Source organism: Pavona decussata, unplaced genomic scaffold (genome assembly GCF_977016875.1).
Source record: "Pavona decussata unplaced genomic scaffold, jaPavDecu1.1 SCAFFOLD_8, whole genome shotgun sequence".
Classification (NCBI taxonomy): Eukaryota; Metazoa; Cnidaria; class Anthozoa; order Scleractinia; family Agariciidae; genus Pavona; species Pavona decussata.
Window position 1 is genome coordinate 725,798 of NW_028145431.1, and position 16,703 is coordinate 742,500.

The 16,703-nt window shown below is 40.8% G+C and overlaps 2 protein-coding genes across 2 annotated transcripts in view; one reads left to right on the forward strand and one right to left on the reverse strand.

The window, feature by feature from the left end:
* Nucleotides 1-16,703, reverse strand: part of LOC146488743 (serine/threonine-protein kinase mTOR-like) — a 55,895-nt gene that overhangs the window by 10,640 nt on the left and 28,552 nt on the right. Inside the window, exons 36-50 of the mRNA XM_085113282.1 lie at nucleotides 16,468-16,601; nucleotides 15,753-15,831; nucleotides 12,468-12,607; nucleotides 11,454-11,554; nucleotides 10,398-10,513; nucleotides 10,067-10,144; nucleotides 9,354-9,461; nucleotides 8,218-8,475; nucleotides 6,672-6,793; nucleotides 5,877-5,994; nucleotides 5,258-5,383; nucleotides 4,241-4,338; nucleotides 3,497-3,692; nucleotides 1,988-2,110; nucleotides 375-557 (exon numbers count right to left, since the gene is read on the reverse strand). Of these exons, the coding sequence (XP_084969408.1) occupies nucleotides 375-557; nucleotides 1,988-2,110; nucleotides 3,497-3,692; nucleotides 4,241-4,338; nucleotides 5,258-5,383; nucleotides 5,877-5,994; nucleotides 6,672-6,793; nucleotides 8,218-8,475; nucleotides 9,354-9,461; nucleotides 10,067-10,144; nucleotides 10,398-10,513; nucleotides 11,454-11,554; nucleotides 12,468-12,607; nucleotides 15,753-15,831; nucleotides 16,468-16,601 (1,980 nt within the window). The remainder of the gene's footprint in view (nucleotides 1-374; nucleotides 558-1,987; nucleotides 2,111-3,496; nucleotides 3,693-4,240; nucleotides 4,339-5,257; nucleotides 5,384-5,876; nucleotides 5,995-6,671; nucleotides 6,794-8,217; nucleotides 8,476-9,353; nucleotides 9,462-10,066; nucleotides 10,145-10,397; nucleotides 10,514-11,453; nucleotides 11,555-12,467; nucleotides 12,608-15,752; nucleotides 15,832-16,467; nucleotides 16,602-16,703) is intronic.
* On the forward strand, nucleotides 13,345-14,690 carry LOC146488744 (uncharacterized). The gene is made up of 2 exons (XM_085113469.1): nucleotides 13,345-13,630; nucleotides 13,880-14,690. The coding sequence occupies exons 1-2, from the start codon at nucleotides 13,378-13,380 to the stop codon at nucleotides 14,131-14,133; spliced, it is 507 nt and encodes a 168-aa protein (XP_084969595.1). The 5' UTR covers nucleotides 13,345-13,377; the 3' UTR covers nucleotides 14,134-14,690.

Sequence of the window (16,703 nt, forward strand, 5' to 3'; positions counted from 1 at the left end):
GAAAGTAACGTCGCGTTTGCTTTGGCTTTGCATTACTTCGCTCTCTAATTGGCTAGCAAAACTCGGGACCACCTCAACCAATGGGAATCCAAACCAAAACCAATCGTGTTTTGGCCGCACGCGTTTTCCTGCGCTGGGCGCCAGTTACATGTATTTCCTTCGATTTCTGATTGGCTCGTCTTCCTGTTTACACATGTTGCGATTGGCCAGAGTAATTACTTTGGTTTTGGTTTTACGACACTCAATTGGAAACAGCTCTAAACTGCAAAAAAATTAATCCCCAGACAGAAAATCTGAAGTCATTTTGCCACAACGCAAATTTACCCTTTCCCAATTTTGGTGAGAGCCGATAAAACTTACGTCTTGCGACTTACCTGATTAAAAGATGTTTCTTTAAGCGTCTGTGGTCCTTTCTCCATCATCTGATGCAGTGGCTCTAACACAGCAAACATTCCTTTCACATTGCCTTCACTGAAGTACAGTCTGGAGGCTTCTTCAAGTCCTTCGTGCCATAACTCATGCCACAAGATGGCTACTCTAATCAGCTCCTCGCTGACCTGCAAAAACAAAGTAAAATTTATATCAAATAACCAGAGGCACCTTTGAATGAGCTAACTCGTGAATAGGATTTCACTGAATGGAACAGTGTAAAAGATATCTGGGATAATTTGCATTTTGCTGTAACCTGTTTTCATTTCAAGATGTCTTCATCAGCCCTGCAGTGCCACAGTAATAAGGATAACTGACTAGTTACTACTCAATCAAAGAACGACAAGCAAACCACAGGTATACTATACCCTGTCTAAGTGGTGCGTTACTATTAACCCTTTCCCTACCGAGACCCACTATAGTGGGTCCTGAGCTCATAACTTGGTCAGTATTTGCTCAATTACAGCGAAACTTCGTCAGCAAATTGGTCTTGGAAAGAACTTTGTATTTCGAAGGCAAAAATGGTACCCTCTGGTATCTATGATGTGGTTTACCACCCCTATGATTTGTGGAATATTTTCATTTAATGCATTTACAGACTCTCGCATATCTCAGAGTGTTCTACGCGTAAAAAGCTGCAAAAAAAGCTACAGTTTTGAGGTATACCTATCACACGAGTCGATCAGTGAAATTTTGTAGTCTTGCATTTTTTTTCATTTTAAAACCATTTCTACCAAAGACCTGACTTCCTTCAATTATCTTGATTTCAGAAATGAATTACGCTTATCAAAACCTTTTCAACGGTATATTACGTTAGCAAGCTGGGTTTTTCTTTACCGTTTTGGAAAAATGGGCCAAAAAACTTGGTAGGGAAAGGGTTAATAACGATCTTGAGGCTAACTACAGGCTTATTGTTACTGTTGAGATTTGTTCTAATGTTGCTGACTTTTGAGAACCATCTTGATCTGTAAGGTGCGATAAAACTTAACAAATGTTAATTGGTTTGTGTGTGGTGGCTTATCATCATTCATGGCTGTGCAAGGCGTCTTTTTGCGATGTCACATTTCGGTCTCTAGCCGAAGAAAGAAGAAGAACAGCAACAAAACAAAACAAAACAAATGGACCTTGAACAGCGGTAACCGCTACCGGCAATAGTTAAAATTGCAATTGACCCCAAGTTATTAGAATTCTCACAAGACGGGTACCAGTATATGATCGATAAGATATTTCTCTCTTTCTTGACCGACTCTGGGTTTCAGTCCTCCAACATCTGCCAGACTTATAATGTTTCGTGCACTGTAAGTAAATGTCGCGAGAACAATAGCCATTCAGCGGGATGGAAAAGCGATGTTGAAGTCCTCTTTCCAGATCTCTCGACATGACCAGGGTCCAGCTCGAGATTAAAGGAATGCGAAACATAAAAGCCGTTTCAAATCAGCCAATCAGCGCATCTCGACCGTTGGCAGTTCAACATTATTGGGCCCAAAAATTTTGCTGACAACGTTTGTACGGGCTTAAAAATGGGTCTTTGACAAAAACCCAAAGTAATCACACATACCATGTTTGCCTGTTGTACCAGCTGTTGACTGTGTTCACACATGTTCTTCAGAATCTGATTGGCTGCATTGTGACGTGCGCTACTGGCTGACTTGGAAGCCACAGTCAGGGGATAGATCAGGGCCTGCATAGAAAGAACAGCTTCAATAGGCCCTTCTCCAAAATGGCGGCAACAGATTTGAATGAGTTAAAATTGAACTGAATGAAAAACTGATACCAGCGCTGGAAAGAGCACCTTTACTTTAGTAACCTTGCAAACTTTCAGCGTATTAGGTGTTATATCAGCTTGGGAAATGTAAGATGAAATTTGACAAACCCCCAGTCATACAAACGTCTGTAAATTTTTCACCTTTTCTACTTACATTTTCTCAGCTGATATTACACCTGATATGCCGAAACTTTGCAGGGTTACTAAAGTAAAAGTGCGCTTTCTAGTAGTGGTATACGTTTTTAATTTTAAGTTATTTGAACTTTCGGCCACAATTTTGGAGAAGGGTCTATTGCCCGTTCCGAAGTTCATAAAGGGACTGGGCCCTACTTACACATTGTTCAAATTGCATCATATGAAGAAATGAACCCCATCACCAGAAAGATCACATAAAAATTAGGACGTTAACTGTGTTTGGTTATGTTTCCTTGCGTAGTAACCAGGATGTGACCTGTCAAAGGTCGCCCAAACTCCATACAAATGTCTCTAATTCTGAGATGGCGTCCCCCAAATACATACAACGTCTGTAATTTTATTTCCGATTTTTAAAGGCTTTCTTCACGGTTGAATCCAACGACAGAACCCCAAATTTGGTAAACTGGCTAACTTTAATGTGATCTTTCCTGTGATGGACTCCAATTCCTGAAAAATGAAAATTTAAAAACTCGTTCCCACTCTCCATTTGAACTCCAGAACGGGCAATGGAAAGCACCGCATAAAAGGTAAGCTAGTGAGCAGCGCTATATGTGTACATTGATGGACCCCTGTAACCAGTCGCTATAAGCTTAGTGGTGCTGTCATTGCGAATTTTTGGAAGCCCTCCTTCCCCAAAGCAATGCTGACAGCCACAGGAATCATCCGGACTGTACATAAACGCAGCAACATGACAACATTGCATGAGATCGGGGGAGGGGGGGGGGGGGGGGGAGGTGGGGCTATTTCGTGTTGAATTTTGGAAATCGTCCCAACATTTTTGGTCAGGATTGTCGAATGATAACTGAGCTGCTAGTGGCCAGAGACCCGTTTCTCGAAAGTTCCAGTAACTTACCGGGCCCGATAAGTGTCTTTGGTGATAAATGTTTCTAAACAGAAGTCAATTTTTTCCTAGCTTTGAGCACTAACTTTTAAAATCTTATGATTCTATGAAATCACTGTGTAATTGGCAAAAAAAAAAAAACATTTAAAAATATACTTATCGGGGTCGGTAAGTTACCGGGACTTTCGAAATGGGCCCCAGGGCATTTCTTAGGCCCCTTTAGCCGGACCTTCCTGTAATTTCAGCAAAGTGATGGGAGTCTGTACCTGAGGATGATGTTTGCCGATATCTGTAAGCAGCTGATGGATCAGACGTCCGACAAGTTGGCGAGGAGTATCAATCCTGGCGATCAGTTGAGGAATAACTTGCAGCCACGTGTCGATCTGAATGGTCTTGATTCCTTCCACGAGCGCTTCATAAACTTCAGGCCAATGGCCATAATCAAACCACAGCGTCAGCAATCTAAGGTTCAAAACAAGCATACATAAATGTCTTTTTCTTTTAACTGCGGATGAAACAGTTATTTAATGAGAGGCCTTCGTAGTTATGTGCGATTGCTAAAATAAAGGCTGAAAACCATTTAAGCTGGAACGAAATTCGAGGCCATGACCTCTGTGGTACCGGTGCAGTGCTGTACCAGTTGAGCTATCAAGCCAAATGGGAGATGGTCATTTTGTGAATTCTTAATATTCCTGAAGAGGTCAGATGGAACTGAAATATATGAAGTGCCAAATGAAAAAAAACTAAACTTGCAGTCAGGCGTTTACATATTTGTCTTTTTAAAACGACGAAGGCCGAAGGTTTTCGGATGAAACGTCTTTTCTAAGTTTATGATAATAGTTGTGTTTCCACGTTTTAAGATTGTATTATTTGAAGTGCCATTTACTCATCTAGTCATAAATTTCACTTGCAACAGAGCAATATTTATAATCCCTCCCCTTAAGCTGAAATTAGGGCAGTAAAGATTTCAGATGCTCGGGGGATTGTCAAGAATAAGTAAGCTTGCATACCTGAGCGTGTCCTGGAGCGAGTTACCGCTGGACAAGGCGATGGACTTGAAAAAGCCGTTGACTGCCGGTACGGCGTATGTAATCAGTGGATTGCCCACCTACAATAAACGTTAGGGTAATGGTAAAATCATTAGTTTTATAAATCCCCAATTTCACACGCAAATGTTCACACGTGCTCTACAATTTAAAGAAAGGATGCGGTTTTCACTTTCAAAAACTCCACGACGATACGCTTGAGTGAGATTATGTGTAGTTTCATCATCTCTTGGAACTAACGTTTAGCGCGCACGCAAGTCCTACGCCCGAACAACCGAGCGATAATCGATTGCTTCTCAGATACATCGGTGCTAACGTCGAGTTGCGTTGCTTTTCAACATTAGAAAAACTCGATAAATTAAATATAGTCTTCTTCTAAAACATAAATAAGAATGCGATTATTTTGCTTCAGTCATTTGGATATTTTTCGTTACCGGGCAAACAGATACAACATAGATTTTCTAATCCTTTTTTCAGAATACACTAAACATACCCCCAAAACAACATCTTCAGTTGTCAATCAATCATCAGAACGTAAACAACTGACAAGCAACATGCGTCTTTTTCTACGACCCTTACGGATGACATTGACTTAGTTTTCCGTAAAAACCCCGTTAAGTGAATTAGAAACTGCTGTCTTATATTGCTGTGGTGATATGATGAAATTTTTAGGCATATTTTTTTCAGAAAAAGCTGCGACTGAGCGGTGTCTAAAAAGGCCATTTCCGAGTTGCTTTGAACCTCATTATGAAAGCGAGGCTAAGTGCAAAGCTTTTCATATGAAAGTTAGTTTTGTTTGTATATGATTAAACACTAATTTCCATAATGAAAGCTTTGTACTTAGCTTCGCTTTCACAATGAGGTTTAAAGCAACTCGGACATGGTCTATTTGTATTTTGCACGCACAAGGCGGGGCTTGCCCCTTTAAAGCGGAACTTCTTGTTTAATTCTACGCCATTACAATAGCAGTATTCCACTTACAGAAGAAGTTTGCGTGGGAGGCGGGCTTCTACAGATGCTGCCATCACCGTTCCCGCCATTTCCTGATTGTTGGTTCTTGTAGTACAACACTGCTTCAAAGTTCATGTACGCCCAGGCATGCCACGCCTTGGAAGAGAAGAGGGAAAATACAAGAGAGGCTTTGCCTTAAAGGGGAAGTATCATGGGGTTTTTGATATCTTTTGTTAAAAATGATGAAATAAGACCTTCAATCACCTGCCAAATAATTCTAGAATGACGAGAGGAACGAAATTAACTCAATTCTTGAAAGAAACAACTCGTGATCTGTTCTAGCGCATTTTGGAAACAAAAATGCGAGAACTTGAAAAACATTAGCCTAATCTTTTTCAAGTCTCAATCCAAACCGGCCTACTCTGTCTCTGGCCAGAGGCACTAATCGACAGTTTTATTGCACTGGGGTGATAATTGTTATCAAACTTGACAATTATTTCGTTGTTTCTGCTGACAGTCAAACATTTTTGGGGTTTTGAAATGACAGCAAATTTTCGTGATACTTCCCCTTTAATGAAAACTACATAGTGTCTACGCTTCATAGTAGAAAATGAAAACAGAAACGAAATAATCGCGAAATCGTTCGTACCTTGTAACAGTTTCGGTCATTTTCTGTGGCTGCGGCATAATATTGGATGACTTGTGGTATAGAGGTCTCACTGTACCCCTGGAGGTCAGTCTTCCAGTCCCCAAGTTTGAGGTAACACCTGGTTAATGCAAATTAGTATTTGGGCAGTCAGTCCTCATAGAATAGAGATCGGCTAAGGTTCCCTTACTGTAACACCAGTCCAAACGTCAGTCAGCTGGTCGGTTAGTCAGTCATTCAGTCGCTCAGTCAGTCAGTCAGTCAGTCAGTCAGTCAGTCAGTCAGTCAGTCAGTCAGTCAGTCAGTCAGTCAGTCAGTCAGTCAATCAGTCAATCAGTCAGATAATCAGTCCGCCTAGAATAGCTCTGCTAACTGCGGGCTACAAAGGCCTTTTTTTTCAGTTTGTAAAAATAAAGTCAATGTTGTTGTTGTTGTATCAGTCAGTCAGTCAGTCAGTCAGTTAGTCAGTCAGTCAGTCAGTCAGTCAGTCAGTCAGTCAGTCAGTCAGTCAGCTAGCTTGTCAGACAGTCAGTCAGTCAGTCAGTCAGTCAGTCAGCTAGCCAGACAATCAGACACACAGTGAAGTTAAGTCCAGTTCAGTCAGTCAGTCAGTCAGTCAGTCAGTCAGTCAGTCAGTCAGTCAACTAACCAACCAACCAGCCAATCAGTTTCCAAGCATTTAACTCGTCCCATAAACATTTCCGTCTTGGCAACCACTGAATCAGCATTTGAAAAGCTACAAACGTAACGACATAAATTTCACAACACCAAAGAAACACGATGACAAAATCACAGTACCTAGCCACGAGCTTAAGAAGCTCCTCTCTCTTCTGTCCATCATCTGTAGGGGAAAGTGACTGCAAAGCCTGCTGGTGCAGTGTACTTTGCACAAAGTGCTGGAGATGCTTGAAGGCCTCCTCCTAAAAAAAAAAAAAAAAACGAAACAAACAAGGAACCCTGGTTACGTTTACTGTTAGGACTGGTGGATGGCACCATAGTTAATATTGAGGGACTGGTTATGAAACTTTGCCATGAAAACAATGGTGCTGGAATTTATGTTGGAAGGGCCGCGACAGTGCACATTCGTTTGTGTGAATGTTCACACTACAGTTGAATATCTTAACAGGAACGTTTCTACTGGTCAGTTGCTCCAATACATTTGTGCACTGTCAAGGCCAAAAATGCTAACAAAAACATATAACAAAGAAATTTTTCAGGCTTCATAACCATTGCCTTTATTAACTATGGTGGCACAAAGCGTCCAACCACACTGGCAACACAAAGCACTAATCTTTTCTAGATCTGAAGCTAAGGCATCACAAGGTTATCTCTCGGGCAACATGATTTATTTTCTACACTGTGGATCACACGCGAGTCCAATGAGGGATAATCCCCTTCGCTGTAAAATATTTTTGACAAATCTTTACCGTTTTACAACGGGCCGGATGGAAAAAACAGCGTCAAGCTAGGTTACTTGTTTAAGGGCACAAAGCAACTCAATTCACAGAGTTCAATTCTCTTCATTCCAATTGGAAAGGAAGGGTACTAAGGCCTCATTACAACCGAACGGCAACAAACCATTTGATTCATGTATTTTTCAGTCAATAACACAGGCATACTCGAAAAGAGAAAATCCTAGTTGGAGCACGGATTTTCTTTAAATTCCGAGTACAGTGGAACCTCGATTTTACGATATGGCAAGGGGACAGCAAAATCATATCGTTAAATCGGGATATCGTTGTAAACGAACTTCCGATTTATAAATAACTTTTGCCGGAACAAAGAATGTTGATCGTTAAATCGGGAATATCGTTAGATCGACGATCGTAAAATTGGGTTCCATTGTATGTCTGAATCTCTGACTGAAAAACAGAACATCACCTTTCATTCAACAAATCAGGCATTTGTTTGAACGGGTTGGGTAGCAGCTCTCGTAACGTCCCCATTATTGGAAATATTTAGAATCGCGTTTATGTTTTCTTGGAAAAATAGTACACAGATGACAATAGTGCAAAATAATTCTGAACTTTGATGCTGACGCAAAACTACTCAAACGTCCTGAGAAACTGAATACGGCGAGCGGTAAATATAGGTCAAGCATAGTCACGTGAACATTTCTGACGTTTGCCGTTTGCCGTAGACGTAATTCTAAACCTCTATATATATTGGGTCGATACCCTTCGAAGAAGAATAACAGAAACAATGGTCCTTACCCAAAACACAATAGCAGCCTCGACAATAGAAAACAATAGCAGCTACCCAGCTACTGTTCTAAAAACACGGACCGCGAAGCGAAGCTCCTAAAGCTAAATGATAACCGCAACAATTCTTTCAGTTTCCGTACCTTCTTATTTTCATTCCACATATGCTTCATGTAAGCGAACGTGACTTGAGGGTAGGTGGTGGGTAAAGGTTGGTCAGCCTGTTTCGATGGATCATTTCCCAACAGCATGACCAAGGTCTTGTGACTAAGGGCGAGTCTACCACTCTTACGGCACAGACTGGAGTACTTCAACCACGACTTCATGTCCTCCTGTGGGGAGAGGACTAGGGAGCGAACTTGCAGGATCTTATGCCAGTCTTCTACTACTCGCTGGCAGCCCTGTACATGCGACAAAAGACATTTTTCCAGATCTACTACTGTTGATAAGCTTGTCAAGTTTTAACAAGATATTTTGGGTCGCCACGTATTAACTCATAAATAACTGAAACTCGGCTTAAGCCCCAGGCCGTCACTTCTGTTGATCCTCACACCCCGCTATTACGGACTCTCGCTATTACGGACACTAAACGATGTCCCGAGGGTGTCTGCTGTAACGAGAGTTGACTGTACCGCAAATATCAGTAATCAGGGATATAAAGTAACAGCATGTAAAGTAGAAAACAAAGAAGAAAACAAATAACAGCCATTAGGTTCACGAATGGCCACCCCACGCGTCAACTGCGTGAGTGGGTTGCCACCACTGACCAAGCACAGGCTCGAGATTCTCCCTACCTAAATGGCAATAGGGAGTTTAACAAGCTACTCCAGCGACGGGAACGAGAATGTCACAAAACAATAGGATTCAATGAGAAAAACAATGGCCCTGCATGTGCGTTATAAATTTTGGTACATTTCTTCACCGTACTCAGCCAAACAGCAACGTGAAATGACCAAATTCAAGGTTTTGTGGAGAACGCGAGCAACTTGACCGCCGTTCTCACTCACTGGATAGTTTGGCCACATTGTACACGATGAAAGATAAGGAAAAATCGCGAAGTTGTACAAATAACGCGAACTTATGTTTCCAAATGATGTTTTCGTTGGCGTTGCCGTCATGGTTTCTTAAAGTCTTTATTAATGGGCTTTCGTTGCCGCTTTCTTTGTAGTTTTTGTTGCTGTCGTTGTTGTTGTCATGGCTGTTCTTGCTGCTGTTGCGGTTCAATTCAATATTGTTGTTGCTGTAGTTTATGTTGTCGTCATTCAATGTTGTCACTTACCTGAAGTCTGTTCCACCACGTTCTCTTGATCGCTTCCCTTCGCTCTGGTACAAGCTTGAACTGAATGATCTCCTCGAGTTCTGATAACATCTGTACACTAACCATAGCCTAAAACAAAGCAAAAAACAAAAACCAAAAATAAAAGAAAAATCAATACTGATGACAAAACATGACATTCACCACTGTGTGATTCACAGATAAAATGGTAATGTTTGACTGAAAACAGAATAATGCAATTTACGTATCAGTGTGTTTGACGATCCTCCAACTTAACTGTTTTGATGATGCATCATGGTGCATTGTATGAAGTGTTTTATTTTTTATTTTATTTTATTTTTTTTTTATAGTCAGGACTAAACTAGATTCAGTAAGTGCGCAAAAACTGCAGTTGTGGTTTCTTTTCAGTTCAGCATAGTTGAATTATAATCGAATTATATTTTGAAAGGTCATACTAGTCAATGTTATCCTTTGATTAAATCGTAAAATTCAACATTTCATAGCCTAATACCTATCACAAAGGAAAAACATTTTTGTTTTTCGGGAAGAGTTTGTCCGTTATGTCCTTTGCCTCAAAGTGAGTACAAAAAGAAATTAACAGAAATGCTACTCAAAATTTAAAAGTTGACATAACATTTTAACCGATAAATGAAAAGGAAGGAAGCAACGACTACACAACAACGAACATAAATTGCTGTATTTTCGGTCATCCATACCCCATAAGCTCGGTTGTAACTCTCTCCCGCTCTAGCTGTTAATTCTGTGTCCAGCACGTCGCGTGCAGCATCAATGCACTGCAAACAAACACGAATCGAAAACAGAAAAAAACAACAACAACGTTATATGTCAAAATCTTACTGCATCACGTAACAGGCTGTATTCAAAAAGATCTAAAACAAAAAAAATTCAATCTTCAATAGCCACATCACTAGTCTCCTGCGCAGCCGCTGTTTGTGTTGTCACGCAACGGTCCTCCCCACAAACGGAGGAGCGTTGCGTGACGACACAAGGGACGCCGGCTGCGTAAGAGACTAGCACATCACTCACAGCTTGAGCCTGCTGGAAGTGGTTCTGATGCAAGGCCAAGGCAGCTCTGTAAAAAGCCCCTTCTTGAGTTTCACGTGGAATCATACATGTGTACTCCTCCATACTGTCCCAGTTACCTATGAACAAGAACAGAAGTTCAGTCTTTGTCCCACACTGGTGCAAGATAAGTATTACAACTTTTCTCACACTGCATTACCGTTTCATTCGTCCTCATTTCACAACACTACAGTACACGCTACGAGAAACATTCTATTAGATATCTTGGACCATTCCTATACTGTAACAAATTCATTTTTAAAGAATAGAAGGTAAATAAGAATTACAATTCAACTGGTACCCCCATATACATTTACCAACATTAGTTTTTTTACTTGTTGTTAGGACTCAGCGTTAGGACTCAGTCACAGTATTGTTAAACTCAATTTTTTAAGTATCATAGGCTAATTAGAATTAATGATTTATTTAGTGTCCCTCAATTAGTCCACATGAGCTAAATACATTGACATTTAAATAAAGCTTCCATCTGTCTTTATCATCTTTATTTATTGTCACACAGGACCCGTTCGATATGCTGATCCTAGCAGTATGCATGCCATATATGAGCCTAGTAAACGACGGACCGATCTCCCCTTGAGTCTCCCATTACTGAGTGGTTCAAGGATCGTACCGGTGTACAGAGAGTCATGGCTTTGTTCATTTGCGATCGAACAGGCAAACTTTTTTCGCGATGCTGCGATCGTCTTCGCTCATATGGAAATCATGCTTGGCGATAAAATAGCTTATTATTCAACACATTGTAACACTGCCAAATATGGTTACGGTGCACTGAATATTCGTCGTCCATACACGGGAGTAAATGGCAAAATAAAGATCGTCTCCAGCTTCTCAGCATTAAAACTGTACTTTGTTATCAAAGGTTTGATTAATAAAATAGTTGTCCTGCTCAACCTTGTGGAATATCCCCTAATTTTAGTTAACTCGGCCAGCGGCCTCATCAGCTAAGTATCAAGCGATTTTGCGCGCGATGTCGCAGAATAATTGTTAGTTAATTCTTACCCAGTCCCCAAGCGGCAGCAGCAGCCATTCTTGCCATCTTCTGTCTAATTTCATCACTCACTACGGGCCACTTGTCAACAGCAACTTGGTGAAGCTCACCCCTGAAAAGTATGGATTGGTTCAGAACTTAGAATACTAAACTCTCGGGTCCGGATGTAAAATCACCTACCTGAAAACCCAACACGCGCAGAGGCAAGCCATCAAAGCAGAATGAACTGCTCTCTGCAAAGGTTTGTCCAATGCTTGAGGCAAACGCAAATAACATAGTTCCTAATTATGGATGGTAACTCCTTTGCCACTGCGCATACGTTCTGCGCATCTCGGGCTGCCCGATTACCTCTTATTTCTTAAGGAAGACGCATACAAATACAAAGTTAATTTTGCGCGGCTTATGACTACGCCGGAAAGGCTGGAAGATCTTATCAAGGATGGGCTATCCAAATCCAAAAAGAAGATTGAGGGGTAACCACGCATTTTTCATTGATAATTCAATTGAAAAAAGAAGTCATTTAATGTTATGTATTTAAACAGGAAGTTCTGGTATAAAAGGGGCCTGGCCAGGCCATTCTCACCTTCAGTTGTCAATCAACCATCAGGGCGTAAACAATGTGTCTTTTTCTTCGGCTTTTACCGATAAAATTGGTTTAGTTTTCAGAATAACCTTGTTAAACAAATAAGAACTTGATACATGTATCTTTGATTGCTGTGGTGATCTTCTAAAATTTTGAGGCATATTTTCCAAGGACACTTGAGTCAACAACTTTCCACGATTGAACGGCGTCTAAATTTGCATCTCACGCCCACAAAGGCATGAAATGATGGAGGGGCTTGCCCTTTTATAGCTGAACTTCTTGTTTAACCGCTTTTTGTTGCATAATTATCTTGGATTCAAACAGCCCTCGTTAAGATCTGCTTTTCCCGCATATTCATAAACTGCGCAAAAATACTTCTGTATTAGGGGCACCGTCCTTAATTCTCCATCGACGCAACATGATTATCATTTGTCTCACTTACCATTCTCCCAGTGCCTCGAGACATCTCATTCGCCCTAGACTGAGGTTGATTTCATCAGGTTCTTGAAGCAGTTTCTTGTTGTAGGCTTCCAGCGCTTGTTCCCAGTCATGCAATTTCTCGTACCAACGCTCCTTGATTTTCTAAACACAAGGCAAGGTATCAAGTGAGCGCAAACAGTAGACAAAAATAAGCGGTTAATAAAGCTGAGGCCTATACTCTTGGATGGGGTGCCCAGCCATGCCCCGCGTATTTCACTGTCAAAGATGTATAATTACAGACATTTTCAATGTTACGTGCTTCGACTATCTTCCGACGTGCCATCTTTGGACATGCCATGTAACCAGGCCTAAGCCTTGTTACATGTAAACACAACTGATTTTTTTTTTTTTTTTTTTTTTTTAATTCAATATTTATCCAGGGGCATCCAATTTAGCAGAGCTAGTTTAAATGGAGCCCTGACACAGCACAAGACAAAACACAAAACATTGAAACAAAAAAAAAGCAAATAAAAAACTAGACAAATAATTAAATTATATATGCAGCATGTACCGCGGGCGTTACTGCTTAAGATGGCACTTTAGTTCGGTTTTAAATTTACTGAACGCCACTACCTGTCTAATGGTTCTCGGGATGGTGTTATAAGTTCGAGCACCGTTTATTCTGAAGCTCCCCTGATATTTAGCAGTTTTTGCGAAGGGAGGGCGCAACAAATCACGGCTTCTGGTGTTATAGTCATGGTAAAGATGCGCGTGCCTAAACTCTGAAAGGCGCTATTCCGTGAAGACATTTATGGACTATTATAAAATAACTAACATACTACGCGCGTTCTGATTGGTCAATAGAGTTGCCAAACCTGTGTACTATTGTACCTGTAAACTCCCGCTGCTCTCCCGCTGGAGATTTCTCGATAATGGCCGACGAGCGCGACGAAAACTTTCCGAACTTCGACATATTGTCAGGCTTTGATGTGCTTTTGCCGCACAATAAAAATTCGGAGCCAAATTCTAAAAAGGAGAGCTTAAATACTGAGGCAGAAGAAGAAAGGTCGAGCAAAAAGAGAAGATTTGCCGATGTGGAAAACGAAGAACTTGACTCGATCGTCGAAAATGCACAAGCCAAAAAAACCAAGCAGGCAACACAGTGGGCAGTTTCCGTATTCACAGGTTGGTTTTAATTACATGAATAATCTTTTAGCCTGGCTTTTCACTGAAACTGTTATTTTATAAAATAAACGGCTCAAACAGTATTGATAAACAGTACAAAATTTGTAATTTATTGAAGGTTATGCCAAAGTCAAGTTGTTTACAAATAACTTGAAGCGTTTAAAACAATATAAAACCGACTTCAACCCGAGTACAAGGTATTTGATATTAACTGCTCAAATCACAATTCCTCTTTCTCTGTTCACCTAGAGTGGAGTAAACAAAAGGTTATTGGCGTAAGTCTGGCGGAAATGGCGGTCGAAGAGCTGGACAGGAATCTGAGGCAATTCTACGCCGAAGCAAGAAATAAAGAAGGCGAAAATTACAGCCGTGCGACTCTTCTGTCAATAAGAAATGGCAATGAGAGATATCTAAACACACCACCACACAGTTTAGGAATAAGGTTCACTCACGACCCACGTTTTGTCCTCTCAAACCAAATGCTTGACGCCAAAACAGCTTAAGCAAGAACGCATGCAAAACACCATGCACAAACCAGCAATAGAAAAAGAAGACCTGGCCAAGCTCAAAACAAGTGAAGTTTTTTCACTCACCAAGCCGCTGTCCGCTTTTCATCAGTAACTGCTATCTGCTGATAAAAAGCATTCTTTCGCCAAGGCATTAACCTTTTTTAGCCACATTTTTTGAGAGTTAGACAGTAATTTAACTTAAAAAACACTTTCATTCATTCGCTCAAACTGCGATGCGTCCTTCGGCGATTCAACAGGTTTATGCTTAAAATAGATCCCGATTTGTGATTGGTTCTCCCGCCTTACTGATGAATTTGAAGAGAATAAACAACTTGATCAACTTACAAAATAAAAAGCGCCGATTTCTAAGTGTTTTTGTCTAAGTAGTTATTTCATAAAAGCAATAGACCGCACTTTCCAGAAGTTTACCAGCGTAATAAAACCACTTGGGATGTTGGGAGTACACTCGAAAAGCTTGTAAATCACTCGCCTGCGGCTCGTGATTTACAAGCTTTCTCGTGTTCTCCCAACATCCCGCGTGGTTTTATTACGCTGGTAAACTTCTGGAAAGTGCGGTCTATTGCTTAGTAGAGCATTAGGCAAGTTGGCTTGGGGAGAACCTTACGCGCTCGACGCAGAACACCTAATCTTGACGAGATCTTGTTACCAATATATTCTATGTGGTCCTTCCAAGATAGAGTGTTGTTGAACTCGACTTTCGGCAATAAAGATTGGTTTATTTATCTTCAGACTGGCGCATGGGGGGGGGGGGGGGGGGGTGGGGGATACCAAGAAGTCAATCTGAGATCGATAAGTCGACGGTTGTCAAAGTTAACGCCTTGCCAACAAAACGGCCGATTTCTACCGGAAGTTAGGGAACAGAGCCGATCGAAAGCGGTCAAATATTTTCAATTTTCCCGGGAGCCATGCAAGTTTAACATGTTAACAGATTTCTCAGCCATTTTAGGTCAGTAATTGTTAATTTGTCGTTTCTTTGCCAATAATTGAAACATTTTCAAGCTCAAAGGTTAAAACGGGTTTAGCATGTCGAGAGATAGTCGCCATTCTCCGCTATGCTCGTAACACTGAAAGTGGTCATAAAACCATGGCAGAAAATTACACGTTGATATTCTGAGCCTGCAATATTGAAGAGGAAGCTGCCATATTGCATCCCATGATGCATTTCATGACACGTCAAGCCCAGGTCCTTGATAGCCATAATCGTTGGTTTTCGAAAATTTTCTTGTTCATTTTGGCAGTTTTTCATGTTTCTTAAATTAAGATCAAAACAATATTATCATAAGTGGTTGCAAGGGTGCGTTCGACTGATCCTATTCCAGAAAAAGAGAACATACAGGGACTACAAAAATCACTCATAAGAGGTTTCTGGATTGATCGAAATACAAAAAGTATTCTGAGTATCGTGTGCCACGAAGGCCCGCAGATACATCTTCCTTTATTTACCTAAAACTAGAAATCTGAAGGATATCCATGTTTATTCCGATTCCGAAATGCGGTCAATCGAACGTGGTCTAACAGATTGTTAACCGCGTAACCGCAAAAGGTGAGCGAACTTCAAGCGCACTTTAGTAAAACTGTAAGATACAACTTACCACATCAGCTCCGTGATTCTTCATTGCATAGACTAATACACCATGAGCTGCCTGCGGCTGCTGTAACTTGTTGTTAATACTAAGAGAAACAACAAAAATAGTGTTTACCTCGCCACATTATTAAACTAATGTCTGTCAACAAAGCATCAAAGGCACTGCATGCAACAATATATAACGAATACACTGGACGTAACTTGCAACAAACTAACAAGCGAACGAACAAGGTGAATGAAGAAGAATAATAGCAGGCAGGCAAAATTATCTACACTTGAACAATTTGTAGTTTGATTTTGACGGCAAACTTTGAGCACAAAGACATTGTAAAACGTCGCCACTAGAAAATTTCACGCCTTCCAAAGTAAAATGAAAACAAACGAGCTTGCCCGCGTGGTCAGGACCGAATTCATTTTCTGAAACGTAAAGCGAAAGACAATGGCACTTCCACTAATACTCAATTATAATGAATGTTTGGTTTTCACAACAGAGTTGAATTAACCACCATAAAGAGATTTGAGTGCTGAGGTTTCGAGTGTTAGCCGAAAGAGAAGGGTAAACCCTCGAAATGTCAGCACTCGAATCTCTTTATGGTGGCCAAATTCCCTAATCAACTCTGCTGATAAACCAAACATTCGTTTCTACTCCCCACCGACGCAACACCACAGTTTCTTTAGAAACGTTAACTGACCCTCTTCTTCAATTATAATAGCTTGTTTACCTAATAAGAGCCTCTAGAGTTTCTGTGGTTGGTCCTCTGTGGAATTCCTCCTCTTTGTAATGCAGTGCTTTAGCATACGCTCGACATTTTGACGCTTGTTCGCCAAGCAGATCGTTGTTCAGGGGAAGAGCACCCTTCAATGAAGATGACAAGCAATGGTGTTATGAGCAAATTAACCTCTGAAACGGTAAGATATATAAAGCAGCAGAAAAGACTTCTTTCAAGAAGCACTGCAT